A 22,644-nucleotide genomic window follows, 5' to 3' on the forward strand; every position below is an offset into this window, starting at 1 on the left:
GGCCTACTATATGATACCCTACACCACTGTGAATATGTAAAATATAAATCGGAGCTATATCCAGATCTTAACCGATTTTGATATAATTTGGCACATTTATTTCCAGACCGAATTCAGTCACAAATTCCAAATATCATTGAAATCGGACTTATATATCGTGTTTGGAGCAGAAAATACCGAAATGGCTGAAATTTGGTACGTAGCCTTCTTTAGGGGTATAAAACTTTCCCCCCAGAACTTTTGTCAGTATCGGTCCACGGCTTCATATAGCCCCCATAGAACGGTACCTCCCGATTTTCGGTATTTTGAAGGTTTTAGCTTCATTATCACACCGAAATGGCTGAAATTTGGTACTTAGTCTACGTTGGTGGTATAAAACTTTACCCCAGAACTTTGTCGGTATCGGTCCATGCCTTCATATAGCCCCCATAGAACGGTTACTCCCGATTTTCGGTATTTTAAACGTTGTGGCCTCAATATTCCACCGAACTGGCTGAAATTTGGTACTTAGACTTCGTTGGGGGTACTTAAACTTTCCCTTTAAATTTGTCGGTATAGGTCCACGCCTTCATATAGCCCCCATGGAAAGGTACCTCCCGATTTTCCGTATTTTGAAGGTTGTGGCTTCAATATTCCACCAAAATGGCTGAAATGTATTGAGTCTTCAATGTGATATAAAACTGTTCACCAGAAATTTGTCTGTACAGGTCCACGCTTTCATATTGCCCCATTTCCGACTAAAATTCGTCGGTATAGGTGCACGTTTCGATATAGCCCCCTTAGAACGGTACCTCCCGTCAATATCCCACCGAAATGGCTGAAATTCGTTATTTAGTCTTCCAAGAGTTATAAAATATTCCAGAAGAGTATTATCAGTAAAGGTCCACGTCTTCCTATATCCCCATAGAAGCGTACTTCTTGATTTTCGGTATTTTTTAAGTTTTAGCCACATTCTCTTACCGTAATATAGGAAATTTGGTATTTAGTCTTCTTTGAGTCTAAAAACTTTCCGTCAGAAATTTGTGGGTATAGATCGACGTTTTGAAATAGCCCCCATAAAACGGTGTCTCACATTGTTTTACCGAAATTGCTGAAATTTAGTACATATTAAAGCATAGTGCACACGGTCCAACAAAACTGACAGTCAGCGAGGTCTTTTTCGTTAATATCAAAGTCTAGCTGAATAATTACTTTCCTAATCACTAAATTATACCTTAAATGTTGTATTTCAATCATTTTTAGCTAACAAAATGTTTTTATTTGCCAGAAAATTGCCATAAAAGTACGTTGACTGCCAGTTTTGTTGGACCGTGTGTACTATGCTTAAGTCTTCTTCATACACGAAAGGAAACTAATTATTCCATTTTACTTCAATACAACTTGTGGTGGAGGGTATAACAAGTTCGGCCCGGCCGATCTTAACGCCGTTCTTACTTGTTTTTTTTTTTTTTTATTAATAAAAAGTACATTTAAAAAAAAATGAAATTTTTTGTTTCTAACGTTTATTTTTTGACAAGCTTTATGAATATGTGAGAAAGAACCAAAACAAAATCATCGACATGTAGCAAATATTACAAAAAAATATTGTTTTCGCTTTCCTGAAAATTTTGATTTTTAGACTTACATAGGGTAAGTGCACCAGTAGTCGGTACTTTAAGGATTATCGCATCTTTAGCCGTATGTAATTCCGAGTCTAAATGTCCAATCAAATTGAATTTAAGTTGTTATGATTCGTTATTTTGTGTAGTTTTAGAATATGTAAACAATTTTTTTGATTATTTCTGTTCAACATGCAAAAATTAAAATTTTAGTGAAATATTGCTTTGTCACCAGTAGTCGGCACCATTACCCAATAGTCGGCATGATATGATCGAGTAGTCGGCATGTTATATTTAAATAAAGAACAAATGCATACTTTATATTTTTCTTAAATATTTGAAAGAACAATAGCTTAAGCATTAGTTATTTAGACGTTTCTAGTTTATTATATACATTTCTATTGATTTTACTTCAAAAAATAAGGAAATTTAAACATATTGTTTAAAAGAATAAGTTCGTACCAATAGTCGGCATCTATTACCCAGTTGTCGGTACCCCACAACGTACGTACTTCAAATCATGGCTAAAATCGCTAAAGTTCCTTCCAAATTGAAACAATTTCTTATTAATTAGCCTTTAAAGTATTTATTTAGTATTTTCTATAATTTTTAGCTAAAAGTAATCGATAAAAACCAATGTTTATAACCCCATGCCGACTTCAGGCAAAGTTTATATTTTTTTGTCCCTAAAGTCGGCATCAGCAAAAATTGCACAATTATAAATATTTGTTAAAAAATTTCTTTTCCTAAAGTGTTCTTTTAACTGTTCTCTACCTATACAACAAAAATGTTGTGGAAAATTTTTTCATTTTAATATAATTACAGAGCTTATAAGGTTAACATCTCCACAATTTTTTTCTTAAGAAACATGAATTTTCGTTTGTGGTGAAAACCCTTCACTGACAAAAACTTAAATTTCGATATAACCAGTAAGGAAAGTATCAAAGTCGGGCGGGGCCTACTATATGATACCCTACACCACTGTGAATATGTAAAATATAAATCGGAGCTATATCCAGATCTTAACCGATTTTGATATAATTTGGCACATTTATTTCCAGACCGAATTCAGTCACAAATTCCAAATATCATTGAAATCGGACTTATATATCGTGTTTGGAGCAGAAAATATCGGCCGAAAATATATATGGTTGCTATATCCAAATCTGAACCGATTTCGATATAATTTGGCACATTTATTTCTAGACTGAATTCAGTCACACATTCCAAATTTCATCGAAATCGGAAATATATAGCGTGTTTGGTAGAGAAAATACGTGAAATCGGCCGAAAATATATATGGGAGCTATATCCAAATCTGAACCGATTTCTATATAATTTGGCACATTTATTTCCAGACTGAATTCGGTTACACATTCCAAATTTCATCGAAATCGGAAAAATTTAGCGTGTTTGGTACATAAAATACGTGAAATCGGCCGAAAATATATATGGGAGCTATATCCAAATCGGAACCGATTTCGATATAATTTGGCACACTTATTTCTAGACCGAATTCAGTCAAACATTCCAAATTTCATCAAAATCGGACGTATATAGCGTGTTTGGTGCAGCAAATACGTGAAATCGGGCGAAAATATATATGGGAGCTATATCCAAATCCGGACCGATTTCAATATAATTTTGCACACTTATTTGTAGACAAAATTCAGTCACACATTCAAAGATTCATCTAAATTGGACGTATATAGCGTGTTTGGTGCAGCAAATACGTGAAATCGGGCGAAAATATATATGGGAGCTATATCCAAATCTGAACCGATTTTCACCAAAAGCAATAGCGTTCTTCCTATGGCTAAAAAAGTTGAAGTCCCCAATTTTCAGCTGAATCGGACAAAAAATGCGACCTGTATGTTGCGAACAAAAATACATGGACAGACGGACAGACAGACAGACAGACGGACGGACACGCATAAATCGACTCAGAATGTGATTATATGTATATCCCCAAAAGGAACTGTGGGTCTATTTCGTTTCCTTTTGTATGTTACATACAAATGCACAAAGACATAATACCCCTTACCACTGTGTGGTGTAGGGTATAAAAATTGGTCCTAGCTCAATGAAATGTTATATAAAGTTAGCTGACAATGTTGTTAAAGCATTATTAAGATTATTTTCCTATTTTGTTTTCTTAATTTTCAGTTATTTGACTTCAAATTCAAAAGGTGCCGACTACTGGTACATTCCGACATTAGGTGCACTTATCCTATGTCGTTTTCCAAGAAAACCACAGAATATATTGTTCTTGCGTTTTTTGGAAAAGCCGAAAAGTTGTCATTAACATGAGAATACTCGATGCTTAAAGAGTTCGGTTTTCACTAGAAAAAGGCTGACTTCATAAATGCAGTACATTGGCACAATTACCAAGGTAGTAGTATCACACCAGTAGTGCTATTCTCTAACACATTTTTTGAGTTACCGACAAAACTCGATAAAATTAAAGCTCAAAATTATGAATGAAAAGTTTAAATAAAAGTTGACAGCACTAGTGCTTTTGGTAGAACTTTACGACTGCTTTTTATTCATCTCTAACTTACCGAAAAACATCGGTAATTGCCGAAATTATAAGTATTTTAATCTTACCGACAATTGTCGGTAACTGAAAAATGAGTTAGAGAATCGCACTACAGCTTCGAATATAAAAAGTCAAATCCCTTTATTAAAAAAATATTTTTGTTGTAATTTTCCCAACAACATAACATATTCAAATATTTACGATGCCACTACCTGGGTAATTGTGCCATGCCAAGGTAAATTTATATAAGGTATATGCAGATGTACACAAAAAGGCTGAAAGTTGCAAAAAGACATTTTAACACCTGCATGACTTAAAACGCTTAATTCCAAGTGATTGCCACTACTTTAATGACAACATTCCTTATGGAAATTTAAAGTTACATAGCACTTAATTTATATTCTCTTTATTTTGTATAAATTGACTTAAATATACCATTCAAGATCATATGTTTTATGTTATAGTCTAATACAACTAAGATAATAAGTAATTAGTGTGGTAGTTGGAATAGACAGTTCACCTCCTTGAGGTCCATTTAAATATCACCGGGAATTGAATCCAATACCTTCAGGCGTAAGCATTTACGAAACATGCAATACCAAATAACGTAACTCACATATCGTCTGAAACTCTAAAACAACTTTATGGGCCGATTCCGTACAGCGAGTCGTGTCGCGTTGCCAAATGCAATTTTTAGATTCCGTACGGCAATATTCGCCTGACGCCGTCAAATTTTGTCGCCGTAATGTTCATTTTCCGGCGACAACAAATTAGCTGTCGCCGTTCATTTTTACTAACGAATAAAAATAAAATAAAAAAATAAAAATAACTTGTTATCGACGATTATTTTCTATCGCTGTACGTAGTGCATTTTTTTAAATTTTGTCACAGAGACGATAGACGACGAGATATGACTCGCCTCGCTGTACGGAATCGGCCCATAAATTTTTTCCAGAAATGTATCCTTATCTGCCTTAAAATATGATGCTAACATTTTCGATATTTTATAAAACCGTTTTCATTTTATAAAGTTTTTTGCTTCTCCTGTAAACTTATGGAAGTCAACCAAGGACTAAATTCAAGACCTATTTGAAAATAAACAACAACTATTAGAAAACAGGTATATATTTTAAACTTTCCTACTATAAAAACTGCATTTAATAATTTACATAAAATAAGGAATGAAAGGATACAGTGTTAAATAAAGCACAACTTTATACAAAACAGATTCAAAAAATATATACAAAGGTCCAGAAAAACACATTGAAAACCAAAAAGGACATTGGGAATAATACTCGTGCCTTGGCATCGATCCATTGCGATATTTGTTGGGGTGTTAGAGTGGTCCAGCCTATTTTATTCTCTTCGTTGTTACAATTGCTACTGTTGCCATCCTCCAAGAGGGCTACATCCATTTTTTGGCTATTTGGCGCAGTTGTAAATGATGTTACCTTTGAAACATTATCACTCTCAGTATCATTTTCATTGATGGTGGTGATTGGAAAGTTGTGTACCGTTAGATAGTTGTTGAATTTCGGAGCTCCAGTTAGGGAAATACTATCGGTACCACCCAGTGTACCCGATGAAAATGAACGCGAGCGAGCTTTGCGCCTCGAAAGGCGTGGAGAAAGAGTTGATTTCAAAATATGTCGACTACTCATGGACTTGACATCAACATTTTGTTTACGCCTCCAAATCGTATTAACGAAGGCAAATTCTAATAAACTGCCAAAAATGAAGAGGGTGCAACCCAAAAACCACACTTCAGATACTTTTATATAGCTGACTTTGGGTAAAGTCTTACCTAGGTGAAGATAAAGGAAATAATTAAATAATAAATGAAATGAATTTACATACATTACGAAAATAAATCGATATACCAACCTTGAGCTGATGCTAGTGTTATAAAGGTTAGCATTGTTGACGTTCCCAGCATAATTCGCGGTGGTGCCTGATCCGCCTGTAGCCAAAATGAAACCCACGATATTCCCACAATTAACATTGAGGGCAAAAAGTAATCCATAATGTAGAAACCAACTTCCCTGGTAAAGTGTACTGTGAACCCTAGAGAACTATAATTTCCCGCAAATGCTCCATGACGTAGATCATTTAAGTCGGCATTTATGACCGTCTCATTGCTCCAGGCCTGTTGTAAAATGTATTCAGTCAAATGGAGATCAGGATCAAACGTTATCGGTCGCTTCTGTTCCCAGTGCAATATCAACTCTGACGTATTGTACATCCAACTTTCCAAATATGTTGAGCAGTGTTGTTCATCAAAGGGAAATTTTTGCAAATTCATCCAACAGTATAGGGTAGCTTTTATACGACTGGAAATGATTACTGTGCCATCGGGGGAAATTGAGGTTAGGATATCTTTTTCGTTGGTGCCCATTATATTCGAATCCCTTTCATTGGCTAAGAATATGTGTGGTACCCATAAATTATCGCGCAATGGTTTCTCACCGAGTATGGGTTGTTTGCGCTTGGGTGCCACTTTGCGAAATGTCAAACGAGGATCGAGAAAGCGAAGTTGTAGTAGAGCGTGAATTTTAAACTGCAAATCGTGGGCTTCTAAATTCTGCATAAAATAGACATACCAGCGAACGTAAACGTCGACAGGCAGGCGATTACCAGATTCCGAGTATGTAATAGGTCTTTCCAGACGGTCATAACGACAGCCATGTGTTAGTCTCTCCAGCAGTTGTGTTTGAGATAAACTGTCAGCATCAACAAGTGAAGGACATTCAATTTCGGCACAATATACACAACAAAAAAGCAGGGCAACTAATGAAATTATTTTTTTCATACTTAAAAACAATGAAAACACGCAACTGATCTTATATATGTGTACCAAATAATCCACGTACTTATATGACTTGGTGAAAACTAACGGTATCGAACAAGCATTAAATGACAAGTGGGAGATGGTAAACAATGAAGAGCTGAATGTTTCAATTCCGCATATCACCGATTGTACTTTTTTCAGAACTGTTACAACAATGGGTACAAATAACTGTCTTCATTATCGAAAGAAATGTCCTTTACTGTGTAAATGGTTTGTATTTATTTGGGACTTGTAAATTAATTGGAATTAAATGCTAAGTAGTATGGAATTTTAATCATGTTACAATTCTCCTGCTCTATCACCTTTGGCACTCTTTCTGTTTGTTATTTTCTTGACATCACCATGTTCTAAGCTTTCTTGAAGGCATTTCTTATCATTCTCATGCAAAACTTGTTCCGCACACAAATGATCTATTAACCCCTTTTGGTCTTGTTCATGGAAATACCATTCATAAATTGTATCCTCATATTTTTCCAACATATCCTCGCATTGGCTTTTCATTTGTGTGACCTCTATGGGTGGTTTGTCCCAAAGCTCCAGCGGAATTCCCAAATCCACCTTTACTCCCTTATCAACTAGTCCATGTAGAGTTTTAAATGTTTCCGACATCCCTTTGGCAAAACGGGTACTGTCGCTGCGTTCCTTGTGAAGATTGTACTCCAAAATCCTTTCGCATACATTTTCTAGAGATTCCAGTAGCCGCAATTCACTCCGACGATATTCTGTTCGTTTCTTGGGTTTGACATCATCTACAGAGTATCTACAATAGGAAACAATTACAAAAAGAAATCTATTTATTTAATCTTCATCTTACCCCGTTTCAATAACATCATGGGATTTTCCAGTTTCCGTAAGGCGTTCTTGGAGTTCTGTGGCAAGGATTTTGCATGTCTCACATTTACTGGCAAAGCGAAAACCTTGTTGTTCTTCAGGAGTAGTGGCAAAAACATATGTCAGTAGAATAAATAATATACATAATTTGAACATTGCTAGAAATTGTGGATGGATCGAGAATCTACTCCAGTTCCCCAGAGTCTAATCTAATCAGCACCTTTTCTGACCACAATTCTATAAGCATTACACCGCTAGACACGACGCCTAGAAAAATACAGAAAGCAAAACAATAGGTGTGTACGATAACTTTCCCAGCAATAATTACTCAGTCAGTTCCAGCAACCTCTCTCAGTGAATTTACTCTCTCAATCAAGAAAAATTGCAGAAAGTTATCGAACAACAATTTGTAAAAACTTGCAAGGAATCAACTGTTTTGAATAAGAAGAAGAAGAAAAGTTTTTGCATCAATTTGATGTTCTTGTTTTCCATGATTTTTTTATATTTTTCAGCTTTTGATGTTTAATTTTTTGATATTTCAATGTTTAATTTTGTTTTCGCCAAACAAAAATAAAAAATAAAACAAAACAAATGTTTTCAAATCAGCTGATCAGACTTGCAAATTTTTGCGGGACAAAAGGTGTGTACGATAACCCAATAATTTGTACAAATTCGTAAAAATTATTGCTGAATGCTGTTCGATAACAAAATTATCCAGCAAAAGAGAGCGAGTTTGGAGAGATTTTTGGAGAGTTTTGTGACTGAGAACTTGCAAATTTTTGCTGGGAAAATTTGTCCCGCAAAAATTTGCAAGTCTGATCAGCTGATTTGAAAACATTTGTTTTGTTTTATTTTTTATTCTTGTTTGGCGAAAACAAAAATAAACATTGAAATATCAAAAAATTATACATCAAAAGCTGAAAAATATAAAAAAATCATGGAAAACAAGAACATCAAATTGATGCAAAAACTTTTCTTCTTCTTCTTCTTTTTCAAAACAGTTGATTCCTTGCAAGTTTTTACAAATTGTTGTTCGATAACTTTCTTCAATTTTTCTTGCTTGAGAGAGTAAAATTCACTGAGAGAGGTTGCTGGAATTGACTGAGTAATTTTTGCTGGGAAAGTTATCGTACACACCTAAATTTTCCCAGCAAAAATTTGCAAGTTCTCAGTCACAAAACTCTCCAAAAATCTCTCCAAACTCGCTCTCTTTTGCTGGATAATTTTGTTATCGAACAGCATTCAGCAATAATTTGTACGAATTTGTACAAATTATTGGGTTATCGTACACACCTAATAACATATTTGTTTTCTTCTTATTCAGTGGAATGATATCATAGGTACTTTAATGGCAATATAGCTCTGTTCCCTTACGTAGTCCCAATTTACATTGGGCGAGATTACTTGCGGCAATTGTCATTTTGTGGGAGAGAGAGGTGAGGCATATGGTAACCCTTTGCCTCCCAGCACCCTCTCTCACCTACAAACTGACGCAAGTAAACTCGCCTAATGTAAATTGGGACGTACATGGAGCATGCCATGGCACTTTTTGTGTGACATAACCTATAAATGTAAACAAATCCTTTATCAAATCGATTTATTTAAGTTTCTTTAAGAAATTATTTCTTTCAGCAAATTATGCAAATTTCTGCTTTCATCAAAACAAACAAATCAGCTGTTTTCTATTTATTGTACATACAAAAATAGGAAGGGCTCTAAAACGAAAAAGTTACACATGGGTTCACACATCATCATGATACAATGATACAAGGTAAGCTCACGCTTTGAGCTCACAGAGTTGTATTCGCTCTGCCGTCCCTTCATTGCCAACAAGAGTTTGACAAACTTTGTATGTATATGTTAAAACATACATACGTCAGGTTTGTTTACATTTCAAATTTGAAAACAATTTAATTTAAAATATTTAAATTTAAAATTTTCAGACCATTTGCAGTCGGTTATGTCTTGTCTGTCCGCCCGTCTGAAGAATAAATATCGAACGGATCTGCTGATGTGGTCCAAATAGCGGTCTTCGTCATATTTTTTCAAATGTTTAATCAATTTCGAGAATGGGGGAAATGTTTACTTCTTCCTCTATAAAAGATGAAAGATTTTTCCATAAAATGGTGCGTACAATAACTTACGACCGGATCAACAGATTTTGTCAAAAATTAATCCTCGCAATATTTTTTCCAGACATAGATTAAGGATGGACTATATCGAGGCAGTCCTTTGAGTACCTCCACACAAAGTTTTCGCTTAAGGGGTGTTCGAGAAACGTTTATAAATTCCGTGTGGTCCTGTTTACAGAGGTATGATGTGTTTCCTGATCAAGTCCATGCTTTCAGACGTACATTTTTGTTCAAGCCTTAAAAATCCTATTGCGACAAATATAAATAGCTGTTGGTCACAATAATTGAAAGAATTAGTGTCAAGCATCCTATTCGATATCGCAGTGATACAGAATTAATGCGAAGTATTGAAATCCACAGCGTCACTGATGCGCATTTGAAACGCAGAATACACACTAAATAATCAACAGGTAGAAAACTGAGGTAGCATGTGCAACAACTGAAAAAAATCCTGCGGTGACAACCTAAAATGGCTGTTTGGCAAGACAACAATTAAAATGACTCCACAAGATCTAGCTTTTACAATCATGACAACAATATCGTATTTTTCCCTTGGAAAGGTTTTATTTTTTAAAGATAAAACATACATACATAGATGTCGGTTTCTTAAGAAATATGTAAAACTTTAGTTAGTTAAATTTTATACAGAATCTTACATTTTGCTGCTTTAAAAAATATATTCTAACAAAGTTTATAAGATTTCAAAAGTTTACATCTTCTTGGGGGGTAGCGGGCAACTTCTTTCTAGATTCAAAGACGTTCTGCAACATTTTAGCGCGGTTGGCAGCAGCTTTGCTGGCAACAACAGGAAATTGGTTTTTAGCCAATTCAATTAACATTGGATTGATACGACGAATACGGCCAAAGATCTTCTTGCGTGGGTCACGAAGTACCTGCGGATTTCTTCAGATATAAAGTTGGGATACAAATCGTTGTTAGAAATCTTGGAATGAGGAAGCTTCAAGGTGGAACCACATTTGCAAAAAACCCTCACCACTGCCCGCACGGAATCTTTGGGGTTTGTACACCTTTTGGATTCTATCCCAGATGATTCTAGCCACATGATTAAATTGGCAGATACATTAACCTCCAGCGGCGGAAATTCTTAGTAGAGGCAACCATTGTTTTGATTTATATCGCTTCCGAAGACCTTCCCCGTGTCCGCGACGAGTTTGCCAAGATTCCGTAGAGGTTTGATGATCTGCAACAAGGAACACATATGAATTTATGCAATTCATCATCACTCCAACCCATTTACTTACCGGGTTGTTACTGTCATCATTGTTTGGTTATGTTGTTGGTTGCCGAAACGCTTTTGGTATCAGGTCAATCAATTGGTGTATTCGTTGACGGCTTGTAAGCAAAAGTTTCTTTTCCTCCATTTGTTCATTGCTTTTCGAGTGTATCCTGAGGAGCGTGATACAGAAAAACACTGTTTTTTTAGGGATTTTTCACAGAATTTCTTTTTGAGCGCTTACCATCTTTCTTGACAATTTTCCCATAATTATTGCATTCTGCAGCCCTGAATTGCATTAACAAGAACAAGCGCGAAAAAAACTTAATGCGAATTCTTCCGAAATTGTGCCAAAGATTGTCGCATCATCACTTAATTGGAATTTATTTGTTCCAATAAAAATTATATACATACATACTAAATAAAATGTAAATAAACAATTGTTGTTGTCATTGCCATACAATAACAAAAACAACTTTCATTTCGTTTCGAACGCATGGTTGTATTTGGCAGCTCAAGGACGGCTTTTTCAAATGAGATTACCTTCTTATTCTGCCATGACACATCATTTTGATAGATGAAATTTTTTATATGGATCACACTAAAGCAGGCCTGCTCAAGGTGCGCACCTGAGCTGTCGGTGTGTGTCAATTTTCTCACACACACAATTTAAAAAGAGAGCTTTTGTTTTTGTTTTGAATATTTTCAAAATTAAAAATCAGTCTCTATTGAACATTCAATGAGGAAGGTTCTGTTTTCGAATTTGTCTATGAATTTATATGCGTACACTGAAAAAATGAATGAAGATACTGAATACGAATTTTTATTTGCCTAAAATTTTTACGGCAAATTAGAGTGTTTGGTTTGTCAACGCACTTTGGTTTGTCACGAACTTGATTTGCAACAAATTATAACATCAACAGTCACATTTGGTCAAAATAAAATAATTATTCTACTCTATATTTTGAAATATAAAATAAAAAAAACTGTTACGATATTTCTCACAGTATACAGAGAGACAAAGGAAAATTGAAATTTGTGTATTTCAAAACCAACACAATTACAAAATGTGTTTGTATGTGTCTGAGCAGGCCTGCACTAAAGCCCTGTTCCTTTACGTTCAAGAATCTTCAAGTTTTACAACTTTTTACTCGAAAAGCGTTCCTTTACTTCAGACACAATACAATTCATATGGAAGCAGTTTTCAACTTTTGCCGGTTTTACCATTTTCAGAAGTAAAGGAACAGACCATAAGTGTACAACATGTAGATGTAAAAAAATGCAAAACATACACATGAAATACACGTAATGTAATATAGCTATAATATAGCTCGTGGTTCATACGACGTCGATATTCACCGTCAACGCAAATCGGCCCGTAGATCTTTCGAAGAATTATTCTCTCAAACACACCAAGCACTGCCATGTCTGCTTGCGCAAGTACTTCGGAGCCATACATCAGCACGGGTAGTATCAGTGTTTTGTAGAGCGTTATTTTTGTTTGACGAGATGTGGCTTTGTTTTTAAACTGCTTACGTAGCATCTGCTGGCCACTACAATTCTTCTTTTTATTTCACAACTGTTTCTATAAAAATTTGATATGAAAACTTTTATAAAGAAAAACAAAATGTCAAATGGAAAAAATATAAAGGAAATATTTTTCATATCAGGCCCATACCTATATACGTATGGAACGTTTTGTATGCATGTATGTGTGTTTTGTATTTTGAAAACAAAAGCCCAACAAAACCTGAAATCGAATTAATTGCAAAGGAAAATTATTTATTTTACGAATGAAAATAATTAAATAAATTTTGGTCACGGATTTGGTGTTTTAAATGTGATTTTGTACTCATCGTATTTGGGTAATACGGACGCTCAGATAGCGTTGTTGTGATAGAAAGTCCCAATTTACATTGGGCGAGTTTACTTGCGGCAATTGTCATTTTGTAGGAGAGAGAGGTGAGGCATATGGTAACCCTTTGCCTCTCAGCACCCTCTCTCACCAACAAACTGACAATTGCCGCAAGTAAACTCGCCTAATGTAAATTGGGACAAAGGTGAAATATTTGTGTACGTCCCGTCGTTATTTAGGTTTAGCAGCCAAATTTTCATAGAACAAGAATCCGGCCCCTGTAGTGGGATTCTGTAACTAATTTTTGCTGTTACGACAAAAACCGGTAAAAGTAAATCGCAAAATTATGACTAAAAACATAAAGAAAAATTTGGCCTCGCTGTTTGTGTCGGTAGCGACTACATTTTATTCATCATTAACTTACCAAAAAATTCCGTTAATTATAGAAATTATAAGCATTTTAATTTTACCGACAATTATCGATAACAGCAAAATTGAGTTAAGGGGAGTACACACTATCATTCAAAACTGACAGTCAACGTACTTTTAGGACAATTTTCGGGCAAATAACAGCTTTTATTTAGGTAAAAACGTTTGACATACAATATATACGGTGTTATTTACAGATTACAAAAAAAATTTTTCAGTTAGGCTTTGATAGACCTCGATGACTGTCAGTTTTGCTTGTCAATGTGTACTATACTTTACAGAATCCCACTACTGATGCCATTTGTTGTGTTTACGTAGGTAGAAGTTATAGGAATCAACTTCCACAGTTGGTCCGAGCTCTCACCGACTACCGCCAGACCCACTTTAGCAGATTCTCCTTCCACCTTCATAAAGGTATCATTTACTTCTTTTACTGATCCTCCCATGAAAATCATAATGCAAATAATTCGTTTATTAAACAATAGAAGATGGAGCTTTGTACATATTTGGTATGTTCCAGAACCTGCAAGAAGCTACTAATTTTTACTACGATAACATTTTTTCCTTTATATTATCGGAAAAAATAGTAAAAATTAGTAGATTCTTGGAGTTCTGGAACAGATCAAATGTTACGAATGTAACTGATAGGTTTAAGTTAGTTTAGTTTAATTTCCGTTAATTTAAAAATTTGAATTATAACGTAAAGTTTGTATTACGCAGTTACTTTATTTAATTCTTATGTTACACGCTAAAACTTTCATACGAAACTTTCCCATTATTTTGCCGTTCATAGATCGAGTTCCATACAAAAGTAATTTTATGAAATTACTGTAATGGGGAACTCGACCTAAGAACGCCAAAATAATGGGAAAGTTTCGTACGAAAGTTTCAGCGTGTAACATAAGAGTAAGCAACAACAACTACCATGTAGAACTCTCTTCATCATTCTAGTCGTTACATTACCTTTTGTTAATGTTCTTTTGTTTGTTTTGCCATAATAATGTAATTATCGTTTAGTTCCTACTTCTTGTATTTCGTGTAGTTGTTTGTTGTTGTAATTACGTCATTACTGTGCTTGTCTACTTGTATGTATGTGAGTATGGTTGTTCGCTTAGTGCGAATGTGCGTCTGTGTGTTCGCTGCACAGATTCGAGAGGTTGCCATATGTTCTAGATATTTCTAGACCAAGGAGATTTTGGGTATAAATAGAGTTACGAATGGCAACATTGAGGAGTTGTGTTTTGAGCGTTGAACTGAACAAATCGGTTAAATAAGAGCTGCGTGCTAACTAGAGACTTGCTGTGTGCTTTGTAATTAAAGTCGGTTCTAAATAAGTGAAATAAAGTAAATAAAGCATTGTAGAAACGTAATCTAAAACGAACCCTGTTTTATTTGGTACAAATCGTATCGGGGAATAAAACAACGTCTACACGGAGATTAGTTAAATCTAATTCCGTAACAATATTATTGATTATTTTCAATATGACATCCAATTTATATTATTAAAACTGTATAATTCTATATAGTAACGTAGTTACAATTGGTTGAAATTTCAAAAATATGCAAAAATCTGATGTCTAATCATCAGAATAAGCAAGTATCAAGTGGCTATTGGTGTAGATAGTACCACTTCTTTTGGCGTTTGCCTCTCGTATAACCTTTTCCAGCAGGATGTTGAAGAGATCACACGAAAGTCTGTCTCCTTTTCTGAAACCTCTTTTGGTACAAAACTCTTCGGAGAGGTTCATTCCTATTTTAACCGATGATCTCGTGTCAGTTAAAGTCATTTTTCAAAGCCGAATGAGCTTTGTTGGGATACCAAATTCAATCTGGTCAATGTGTTTTACAGATCCTTGTGTACGGAGTTTCACCCCCTTCACACCTCTTACCTATAAACTCATTTTCATTTTAATGAAAATTTTCATAGTCATAATAGTAAGGCCATGTTTATATTATAGCTTTTTGCAGGGTTAACCTACTTTATGAGGATTTATTTGAAATATAATCAAAGGAATTGGCATTTGAAATCCAGTGGGTTTGTTAAATCCGGCTATATATAAACGTACTATAAGTTTCCATTTACGAAATCCACTCGATTTCAACTGTCAATTTCATTGATTAAACGTCAAATGAAATCCAATGGATTTCAGATGAGTTTTCATTTGACGTATACGCAAAGGAGTTGACAGTTGAAATCGAGTGGATTTCGTAAATGTAAACCAAGCATAAGACTTAGTTTGAAAACAAGTACTTGTCAAAATGTATTGGTCTGTTCCTTTACTTTTGAAAATGGTAAAACCGGCAAAAGTAGCAAAAGTTGTAAACTGCTCCCATATGAATTGTATAGTGTCTGAAGTAAAGGAACGCTTTTCGTGTAAAAAGTGGTAAAACTTGAGATTCTTGCACGTAAAGGAACACGGCTTATATTACATCCTGTTTCTGTATGTCGAAAGAAGAATGTGCGCGAATGAAACACGCCCAAACTCTTGTGTGTTTTTCAAATTTGTTTTTTGATTTCAAGCAAAAACAAAGGTAAAATTATTTCGAAAACTAAAGTTTGGGCGTATTTCATTCGTACACATTCTTCTTTCGACATACAGAAACAGGCGGTTAATGGTGAACACGAAGAGAGAATTTGTATGGTGAATCGTACGAAAACCTAAAGGCGAGCGTTCATTTTGTTCATATATGACGGTGGTGCTAAAAATATTTTGTGCTTTACTGCCTGTTTCTGTATGTCGAAAGAACGAGAGAATACTACCAAACTCTTGTGTATTTTCCAAATTTGTTTTTTGTTTGGAAGCAAATAAAGGTAAAAACATTTCGAAAACTAAAGTTTGGACGTGTTTCATTCGCACACTTTTTCGTTTCGACATACAGCGGTGGTGCTCAAAATTTTTTGTGCATTAGTCTCTCTGAACGAGTCTTTCCTTTGCTTAACGACGACAGATGAGAATAAAGAGAACATATATTGTTGTTGCAGTCACGTTAAAGGGTTGTTTACACCATCTATCAATGTCGTGTGAGATGTCAAATTTTCTAACTGCGAATGTTGTACACATAGTATGACCACTATGAAAATTTTCATCTATCAAAATGATTTGGCAACTCATATGTAAATTTTTCATTTAGGGAGCGCTCTATTTGATACGGCATTCTTGTATGTAAACATAAATTTATCAGCTGTTTTCTGGCATTCTCAAAAAAAAAAAAAGAAGAAGAACAAAATCTTTTAAAAAAGAAAATGGAAAGTTATGTATATTTAAATATTTAGAAAAGTAAAGAAAGAGTGTTTATAATGTAATTTTCAGATCGATTGGTCGAAAGAAGCAGTCTTGGAAATGATTGCTTTGTGGAAAAAACATAAATGCCTCTATAACCCCAAAAACCTATTCTACCACAACAAACATGCTAGATATTCATTTTCCTTTAACCAAAATTAAAATTTGCGCAAATTTGCAACTCAACAATAAATGTAAACAATGACAAAAAAAGGTGTTTTTATATTTATAGGTTATGTCATACGAAAATAACACTTGTAGGTATGAACGCACAAATTGAAAGTTATATGGATGACGTCAATTTTGACAAACATAGAGAATGTCGAATGGGTGAAAGAAATGACAGCTCATATGACATTGATAGATGGTGTAAACAGCCCTTAACGTATATGGGTGATCTTGGCTGACATACAGAAACAAGCTGTTAGTCTCTCGGAGCGAGTCTTTCCCTTGCTAAACCACTACAGATGAGAATAAAGAGAACATACATATGTTGTCGTTGCACTCACGTTAACGAATATGGGTGATCTTGGCTGATCTATGATGAATATGTAATCTATTTTCCTCCAAAAATATTGAGCGAGTCAAAAAAATCTTCATAAAGAAGGTTATTGGCAGAAAGAAAGAAGAAGCTGAATTGACAGATTTTCGGAAACAAGCGCAGGGAATATGCAGAGATTGTTAACATTCACTGGATTTAAAACAGCGTCAGGGGAGAGAGCGCCCACGTGCGCTCATTTAACGTTGTTTTCAATTTCACCAATAACAACACCTCAGTATTTTAGAAGCCATGCACAATATCCAAAAAACCAAATACTTAAAAAACTGTTGGTCCTGTAGCAATTAAAAAAGTATGTAACATGGATCTATGGCAAACCATGTGGACGTTGTTTTATTCCCTAGTACGATTTGTACCAAATAAAACAGGGTTCGCTTTAGATTACGTTTCTACAATGCTTTATTTACTTATTACACTTATTCGGAACCGACTTTAATTAATAAGCACACATCTTGTCTCTAGTTAGCAGGCAGCAATTCTTTAACCGATCTGTTCAGTTCAACGCTTAAAACACAACTAACTCGTCATTGCTATTTTCCCCCTGTCTTTATACCCCAAAAGCCCTGTTCCTTTACGTGCAAGAATCTTCAAGTTTGGCCACTTTTTACTCGAAAAGCGTTCCTTTACTTCGGACACCATACAATTCATATGGGAGCAGTTTACAACTTCTACTACTTTTGCCGGTTTTACCATTTTCAAAAGTAAAGGAACAGACCACAAATCTCCCTGTTCGAGAGTCCTCTAGAACACGTCTGGCAACACCTCGAATTCGCACAAATGTGTACTTTTCACGATATGTTTTTTACATATGAGTTGTCACTTTGCATATACATTTTGTATGGGAGAAGTGACAACTTATATGTAAAAAACATATCGTGTAAAGTACCCAAAAGCGAACAACCAGACTCACATATATGGGGAAGATCAATACAAGAGGACAAACACTCTAATGACGTAATTACAACAACAAACAAATGCAAGGAATAAGAAATGACAACTAAACGATAATTACATGATTATGGGGAACAAACAAAAGCACATTAATAAAAGTAAAGTAAGAACTAGAATGATGAAGAGAATTCTACATGGTAGTTGTTGTTGCTTAAATAAAGTAACTGCGTAATAAAACTTTACGTTACGATTCAAATTAACGGAAATTAAACTAAAATAACTTAAACCTATCAGTTACATTCGTAACAATATTTTGGCAAAAAACCGGTCAACATCGAACTTCTTCTGCAATATTAATATACATTTTAATAACTGCGAAAAGAATCTTTGTTCCTGTGTGCAAAAATATCATATTTTGTAGCAAATTATTGAAATTTAGGGCTAAGGAAAATCACTATCCACTGTCTATACAGTTGGACACTCAGCCCAAACTAGTTAGTCCTGACTATTTAGTTTGCTGTCAATAACATTATTGTGACATAAAATTCAAAGGAAATCAAATCACAATAATGAACAATCTATTATGTTTGTTGTCAAAAGTTGTTAACAGAACTCTGAATGGCCGACCTACTATCCTAGAAAAGAGAAAACTGGTTATATTTAATTATAAAAACAGCAGAAATAAAAGGAAATTTTGCTTATTTTTGAATATTTAGTCGAATGTAGTTGAAATAATGTGCAAAAGTCACGAAAATATAGAAATAATAAATTTTGTGAAAAATATAAGCCAGCCAAAATCAAGAACTGGGAGGGAAGGTAGAGGAATCTCTCTATATTTTCGTGACTTTTGCAAGTTATTTTAACTATATTCGACTAAATATTCAAAAATAATCAAAATTTCCTTTTATTTCTGCTGTTTTTATAATTAAATATCACTAGTTTTCTCTTTTCTGGGATAGCGTTTTTCCTTAGCGCTAAATTTTAATAATTTGCTATAAAATATAATATTTTTGCACACAGGAACAAAGATTCTGTTCGCAATTATTGAAATGTATACTAATATTGCAGAAAAGGTTCGATAATGAACTGTGTTTTGGCAAAATATTTAACAAAAGTTACAAAAACCGAATATTTTTGACGCGTAGAAAACAGGGTTAACAACGTTTTCTTTGTTATTTTCGCTTATAGGGTTGCCATGGATCCATGTTACATACACATTTCAATTGCCACAGGACCAACATCTTTTTAAATATTTGTTTTTTTTATATTGGGCATGGGCTTCTAAAATACTGGTTAAATTGAAAACCGAATATTTTTGACACTCACTGTATATCATGTTTGGGAAGTCCGTATTTCCCGAGATATAGGCTTCGAAAATTCCGAAAACCCATATGATTTTTGACAAAAAAATAATTTTGAAAAAAAATATGATCGCGTTAGCCCTGTTCATCCTCTGTACATAGGAGAAAATCTTAAATCCCGGCCGAAGGCCAACTATTTTTGACAAAAAATTAATTTTTGAAAACTTTCTGTGGAAAAAGTTTCATATCCAGCCACTACATTCAACTTGCTCCCTTTTTGTTCAAAATAGTCTGACTTTTATTATTATGACACTTCTATCTATACATTGTTTCACTTAGGGTGATTTTGAAGTTATAATTTACAGTAATTTATTGAATTGGAAAAACCACTGAAACGTAGATGTAATCATTTTATTTTAAACAATATTCTTCTGTTTTTATTATATATTGTTTTTAACAAATTGTATAAACTTTGACCTTTACAGATGTGATGCGAGTGTCGAGAATAAGAGCCTTCTTAAAGCACAGATGATGTTGATGATGTATTGAAACGGCCACAGCTAACTACGTGCATACATATGAATACATTCCAACAATTAAATAAATGTAGACTTAAACGTTTTTAGCGCAGATATTTATGTCTGACTAGAAGAGATTAAAATCATAGAGATCATCAGCTTAAACAACGAACACAAATGTTTCGGTAGTCATTTTGAAAGCGTACGTTTTTAAATACGGACGGAATACGAGAATACGTAATCAAAAAGTCAAGTTGAGAGAATTCGAGTAATTTTTAAGCCTCCATCAGAAAATGTGAAAACCTATTGCATATTGAATGTGAAGAACAATACATTTTCTACCTTCTTTAAATAGTAATAGTCAAATAATATTCCCAAACGAAATATACATACATAGATCAACATGGAGGTGTATACATCCGACAGTAGTGATACAGATTCTCGCGAGCAAAAAACTTTGGATTACAGTCGTATGAATTTGCGGGATATTAGCCTAGAAAATGATCTATACTCCGAAAACAAGCAGCGTCTCAAGTCCCAAAAGGACATAGAAATTCTTCTGCTCAATCATAATCGACTCAAATACTTACCAGCAACAATAAAAACTTTTGTAAATTTGAGAACTTTGGATTTAAGTCAAAATTGTTTAACGGAGTTGCCCGAAGCAATAGCCCATCTACCATTTTTGGTGACATTAGTTTGCAAGAATAATCAACTGACAAATCAATCTTTGCCCAAATCATTTACCACATCGAAGAATCAGCAAAGCTCCTTAAAGGAATTAAATTTGAGTGGAAATCTTCTCACACACTTTCCAGAACAAGTTATCGAGTTGAAACAGTTGAAGTACCTATATATTGGTGGTAATCAAATAACATCCATTAGCAAAGATATATGGAAAATGCAAAGGTTTGTATTAACACAGTAATTTCTGTGTTGAAACGAAATGGTGAAATAAAATGGCCGTAAAATCGCACATTTAATATGTATACATACATATTAAAACTGAGTAACAATAAACACAATTGATAATCTTTTCATTGCGGGTCATCAATACTATGAAAAATCTTCATGTTCTCCGAAATCTCTTTATTAACATTACTTGCTGTTTAGTTCAAAAATCTGTTCCTTTCTTTGTCTTCGTGCCTTTTCAGTTTCTTTCTTTAATTCTGTAAAACTTTTAATTTAATTTATTTTTTTAGCATTATAGTAACAAAACCATTTTCGACCATTTAATTACACAAAACATTAATTGCACTACCCTGAGATGAAATAAACTTAGCTTAATATTCATAAAAAATTTACTTGTAAATTAAAAGGGCGCAAGTTTCAATTACAAAAATTGTAGTTAAGGAACATTTTTTAACACTAATTTACAAAAAGAAAAAATGAATATTAAAAATTGAATCAACATAATCCCAGTTTTGCAATATAACACAGTAGAAGACAAATGAAATATGAAAACACTAAATTTCATGAGATTGGGCATATAAGACCAGCTTTCTCTTATAAGTTTTCGAGGAAAAGCTGTTAAAGATTCTGGCAAAAAAAATCTCACAAAAAATGATTTCTCCAAAAACTAATTCATTCTTGGCAAGACAAGCTGTGTGTTTCTTTTATGCCTACAAGAGGGACTAATGATGAAAGGCAAAACACGATTATGGTGTAATTTTTAATCTTCTTATTATGCCTGCTCCAGAACCTGCAAGAATCTACATATTATTTTTACTACCATAAAAACTGTTCCTTTATGATATCAAAAAAAAAAAAAAAAGTTAGTAGATTCTTACAGTTATGGAACCGACCAATTATCTTTTTCTAATTATTATATGTATATTGTTTTAATAACACTTCTTCTCACAGTCTCCAGGTCCTTTCAATTGGTGGAAATTTATTAACGGAGGTCCCCGAATCGGTTGGTCTCTTAAGCCAACTGCAAGCATTAGTTCTCTGTGATAACCTGATTGAGAATCTGCCCACAAGTATCGCCCGCTTGAAAATGCTCAAGTCACTACTGCTGCACAAGAATCGTTTGAAACATTTGCCCAGGGATATTGTAGCATTGAAAAACTTAGCAGAGGTAGATATAAATCGTTATTAAATAGATAAACATAGGCATGTTGTAGGTACATTAATTTTGTTTTTGTTCTTTTTTACAGTTGAGTTTGCGTGACAATCCATTGGTAGTTCGTTTTGTCCAAGATATGGCTCTGAATCCTCCAACCCTAATGGAATTAGCTGCAAGAATTGTTAAAAACACCGGTGTAGAGATCAAACCCGGAGATGTACCTCAAACCACATTAGAATATTTGAAGTCTGCAAATTGTTGTGTGAATCCAAATTGTAAAGGTGTTTTCTTTGATAACCGTGTGGAGCACATAAAATTTGTAGATTTCTGCGGGAAATATCGTGTCCCATTGTTACAATATTTGTGTTCATCAAAATGTATCGAACAGGAGGAAGAGCCAAGACGGCAATCTAGCAGTAATGCAAGTGGATATATGTTACGAAAAGTGTTATTGGGCTAATCAAAAATATATATGTATGTATATAACCTAATAAAAATCTCTCTATGTATATATATCCGTGCATTTTAAGGAACGAAGGTCTGTTTATGAAGATTTATTT

The 22,644-nt window shown here is 34.2% G+C and overlaps 3 protein-coding genes and 1 long non-coding RNA gene across 6 annotated transcripts; 1 reads left to right on the top strand and 3 right to left on the bottom strand.

Annotated features, from left to right (window-relative positions):
* The first annotated feature begins 4,648 nt into the window (after positions 1-4,648).
* Positions 4,649-22,597, top strand: LOC141399582 (leucine-rich repeat-containing protein 58). Of its 2 annotated transcripts, none has more exons than XM_073978603.1 (4): positions 4,649-5,257; positions 19,984-20,925; positions 21,880-22,096; positions 22,176-22,597. In XM_073978603.1, exons 2-4 carry the CDS (start codon positions 20,420-20,422, stop codon positions 22,542-22,544), a joined length of 1,092 nt encoding a protein of 363 aa, XP_073834704.1. In that variant the 5' UTR covers positions 4,649-5,257; positions 19,984-20,419; the 3' UTR covers positions 22,545-22,597. The 2 variants fall into 2 exon arrangements, with proteins under 2 accessions (XP_073834704.1, XP_073834705.1); XM_073978604.1 differs by lacking the exon at positions 4,649-5,257 and adding an exon at positions 19,832-19,900.
* Positions 5,247-7,040, bottom strand: LOC141399581 (pH-sensitive chloride channel 2). The gene is made up of 2 exons (XM_073978602.1): positions 6,022-7,040; positions 5,247-5,941 (listed from the first exon to the last, which is right to left on the bottom strand). The coding sequence occupies exons 1-2, from the start codon at positions 6,944-6,946 to the stop codon at positions 5,367-5,369; spliced, it is 1,500 nt and encodes a 499-aa protein (XP_073834703.1). The 5' UTR covers positions 6,947-7,040; the 3' UTR covers positions 5,247-5,366.
* CNPYb (FGF signaling regulator protein canopy b) lies at positions 7,181-8,234 on the bottom strand. The gene is made up of 3 exons (XM_073978605.1): positions 8,145-8,234; positions 7,800-8,083; positions 7,181-7,745 (listed from the first exon to the last, which is right to left on the bottom strand). The coding sequence occupies exons 2-3, from the start codon at positions 7,970-7,972 to the stop codon at positions 7,265-7,267; spliced, it is 654 nt and encodes a 217-aa protein (XP_073834706.1). The 5' UTR covers positions 7,973-8,083; positions 8,145-8,234; the 3' UTR covers positions 7,181-7,264.
* LOC141399584 (uncharacterized) lies at positions 10,491-13,020 on the bottom strand. Of its 2 annotated transcripts, XR_012411877.1 has the most exons (4): positions 12,542-13,020; positions 11,427-11,599; positions 11,211-11,355; positions 10,491-11,149 (listed from the first exon to the last, which is right to left on the bottom strand). It is a non-coding gene; the product is annotated as an uncharacterized lncRNA (long non-coding RNA). The 2 variants fall into 2 exon arrangements; XR_012411876.1 differs by lacking the exon at positions 12,542-13,020 and having other exon boundaries at positions 11,427-11,761.
* Positions 22,598-22,644: the final 47 nt, after the last annotated feature.

The sequence above is a fragment of the Musca autumnalis genome, unplaced genomic scaffold (genome assembly GCF_047663935.1).
Source record: "Musca autumnalis isolate F117 unplaced genomic scaffold, ASM4766393v1 scaffold_3, whole genome shotgun sequence".
NCBI lineage: Eukaryota > Metazoa > Arthropoda > Insecta > Diptera > Muscidae > Musca > Musca autumnalis.

What these genes read in the sequence shown, in the direction of transcription:
- LOC141399581 (XM_073978602.1), bottom strand. Translation starts at nt 6,946, where the DNA reads ATGAAAAAAATAATTTCATTAGTTGCCCTGCTTTTTTGTTGTGTATAT. An exon ending in AACACTAGCATCAGCTCAAG is followed by an intron (nt 5,942 to 6,021) that starts GTTGGTATATCG and finishes ATCTTCACCTAG; the next exon opens with GTAAGACTTTACCCAAAGTC.
- CNPYb (XM_073978605.1), bottom strand. Translation starts at nt 7,972, where the DNA reads ATGTTCAAATTATGTATATTATTTATTCTACTGACATATGTTTTTGCC. An exon ending in CATGATGTTATTGAAACGGG is followed by an intron (nt 7,746 to 7,799) that starts GTAAGATGAAGA and finishes TTCCTATTGTAG; the next exon opens with ATACTCTGTAGATGATGTCA.
- LOC141399582 (XM_073978603.1), top strand. Translation starts at nt 20,420, where the DNA reads ATGGAGGTGTATACATCCGACAGTAGTGATACAGATTCTCGCGAGCAA. An exon ending in GATATATGGAAAATGCAAAG is followed by an intron (nt 20,926 to 21,879) that starts GTTTGTATTAAC and finishes TTCTTCTCACAG; the next exon opens with TCTCCAGGTCCTTTCAATTG. An exon ending in CATTGAAAAACTTAGCAGAG is followed by an intron (nt 22,097 to 22,175) that starts GTAGATATAAAT and finishes TCTTTTTTACAG; the next exon opens with TTGAGTTTGCGTGACAATCC.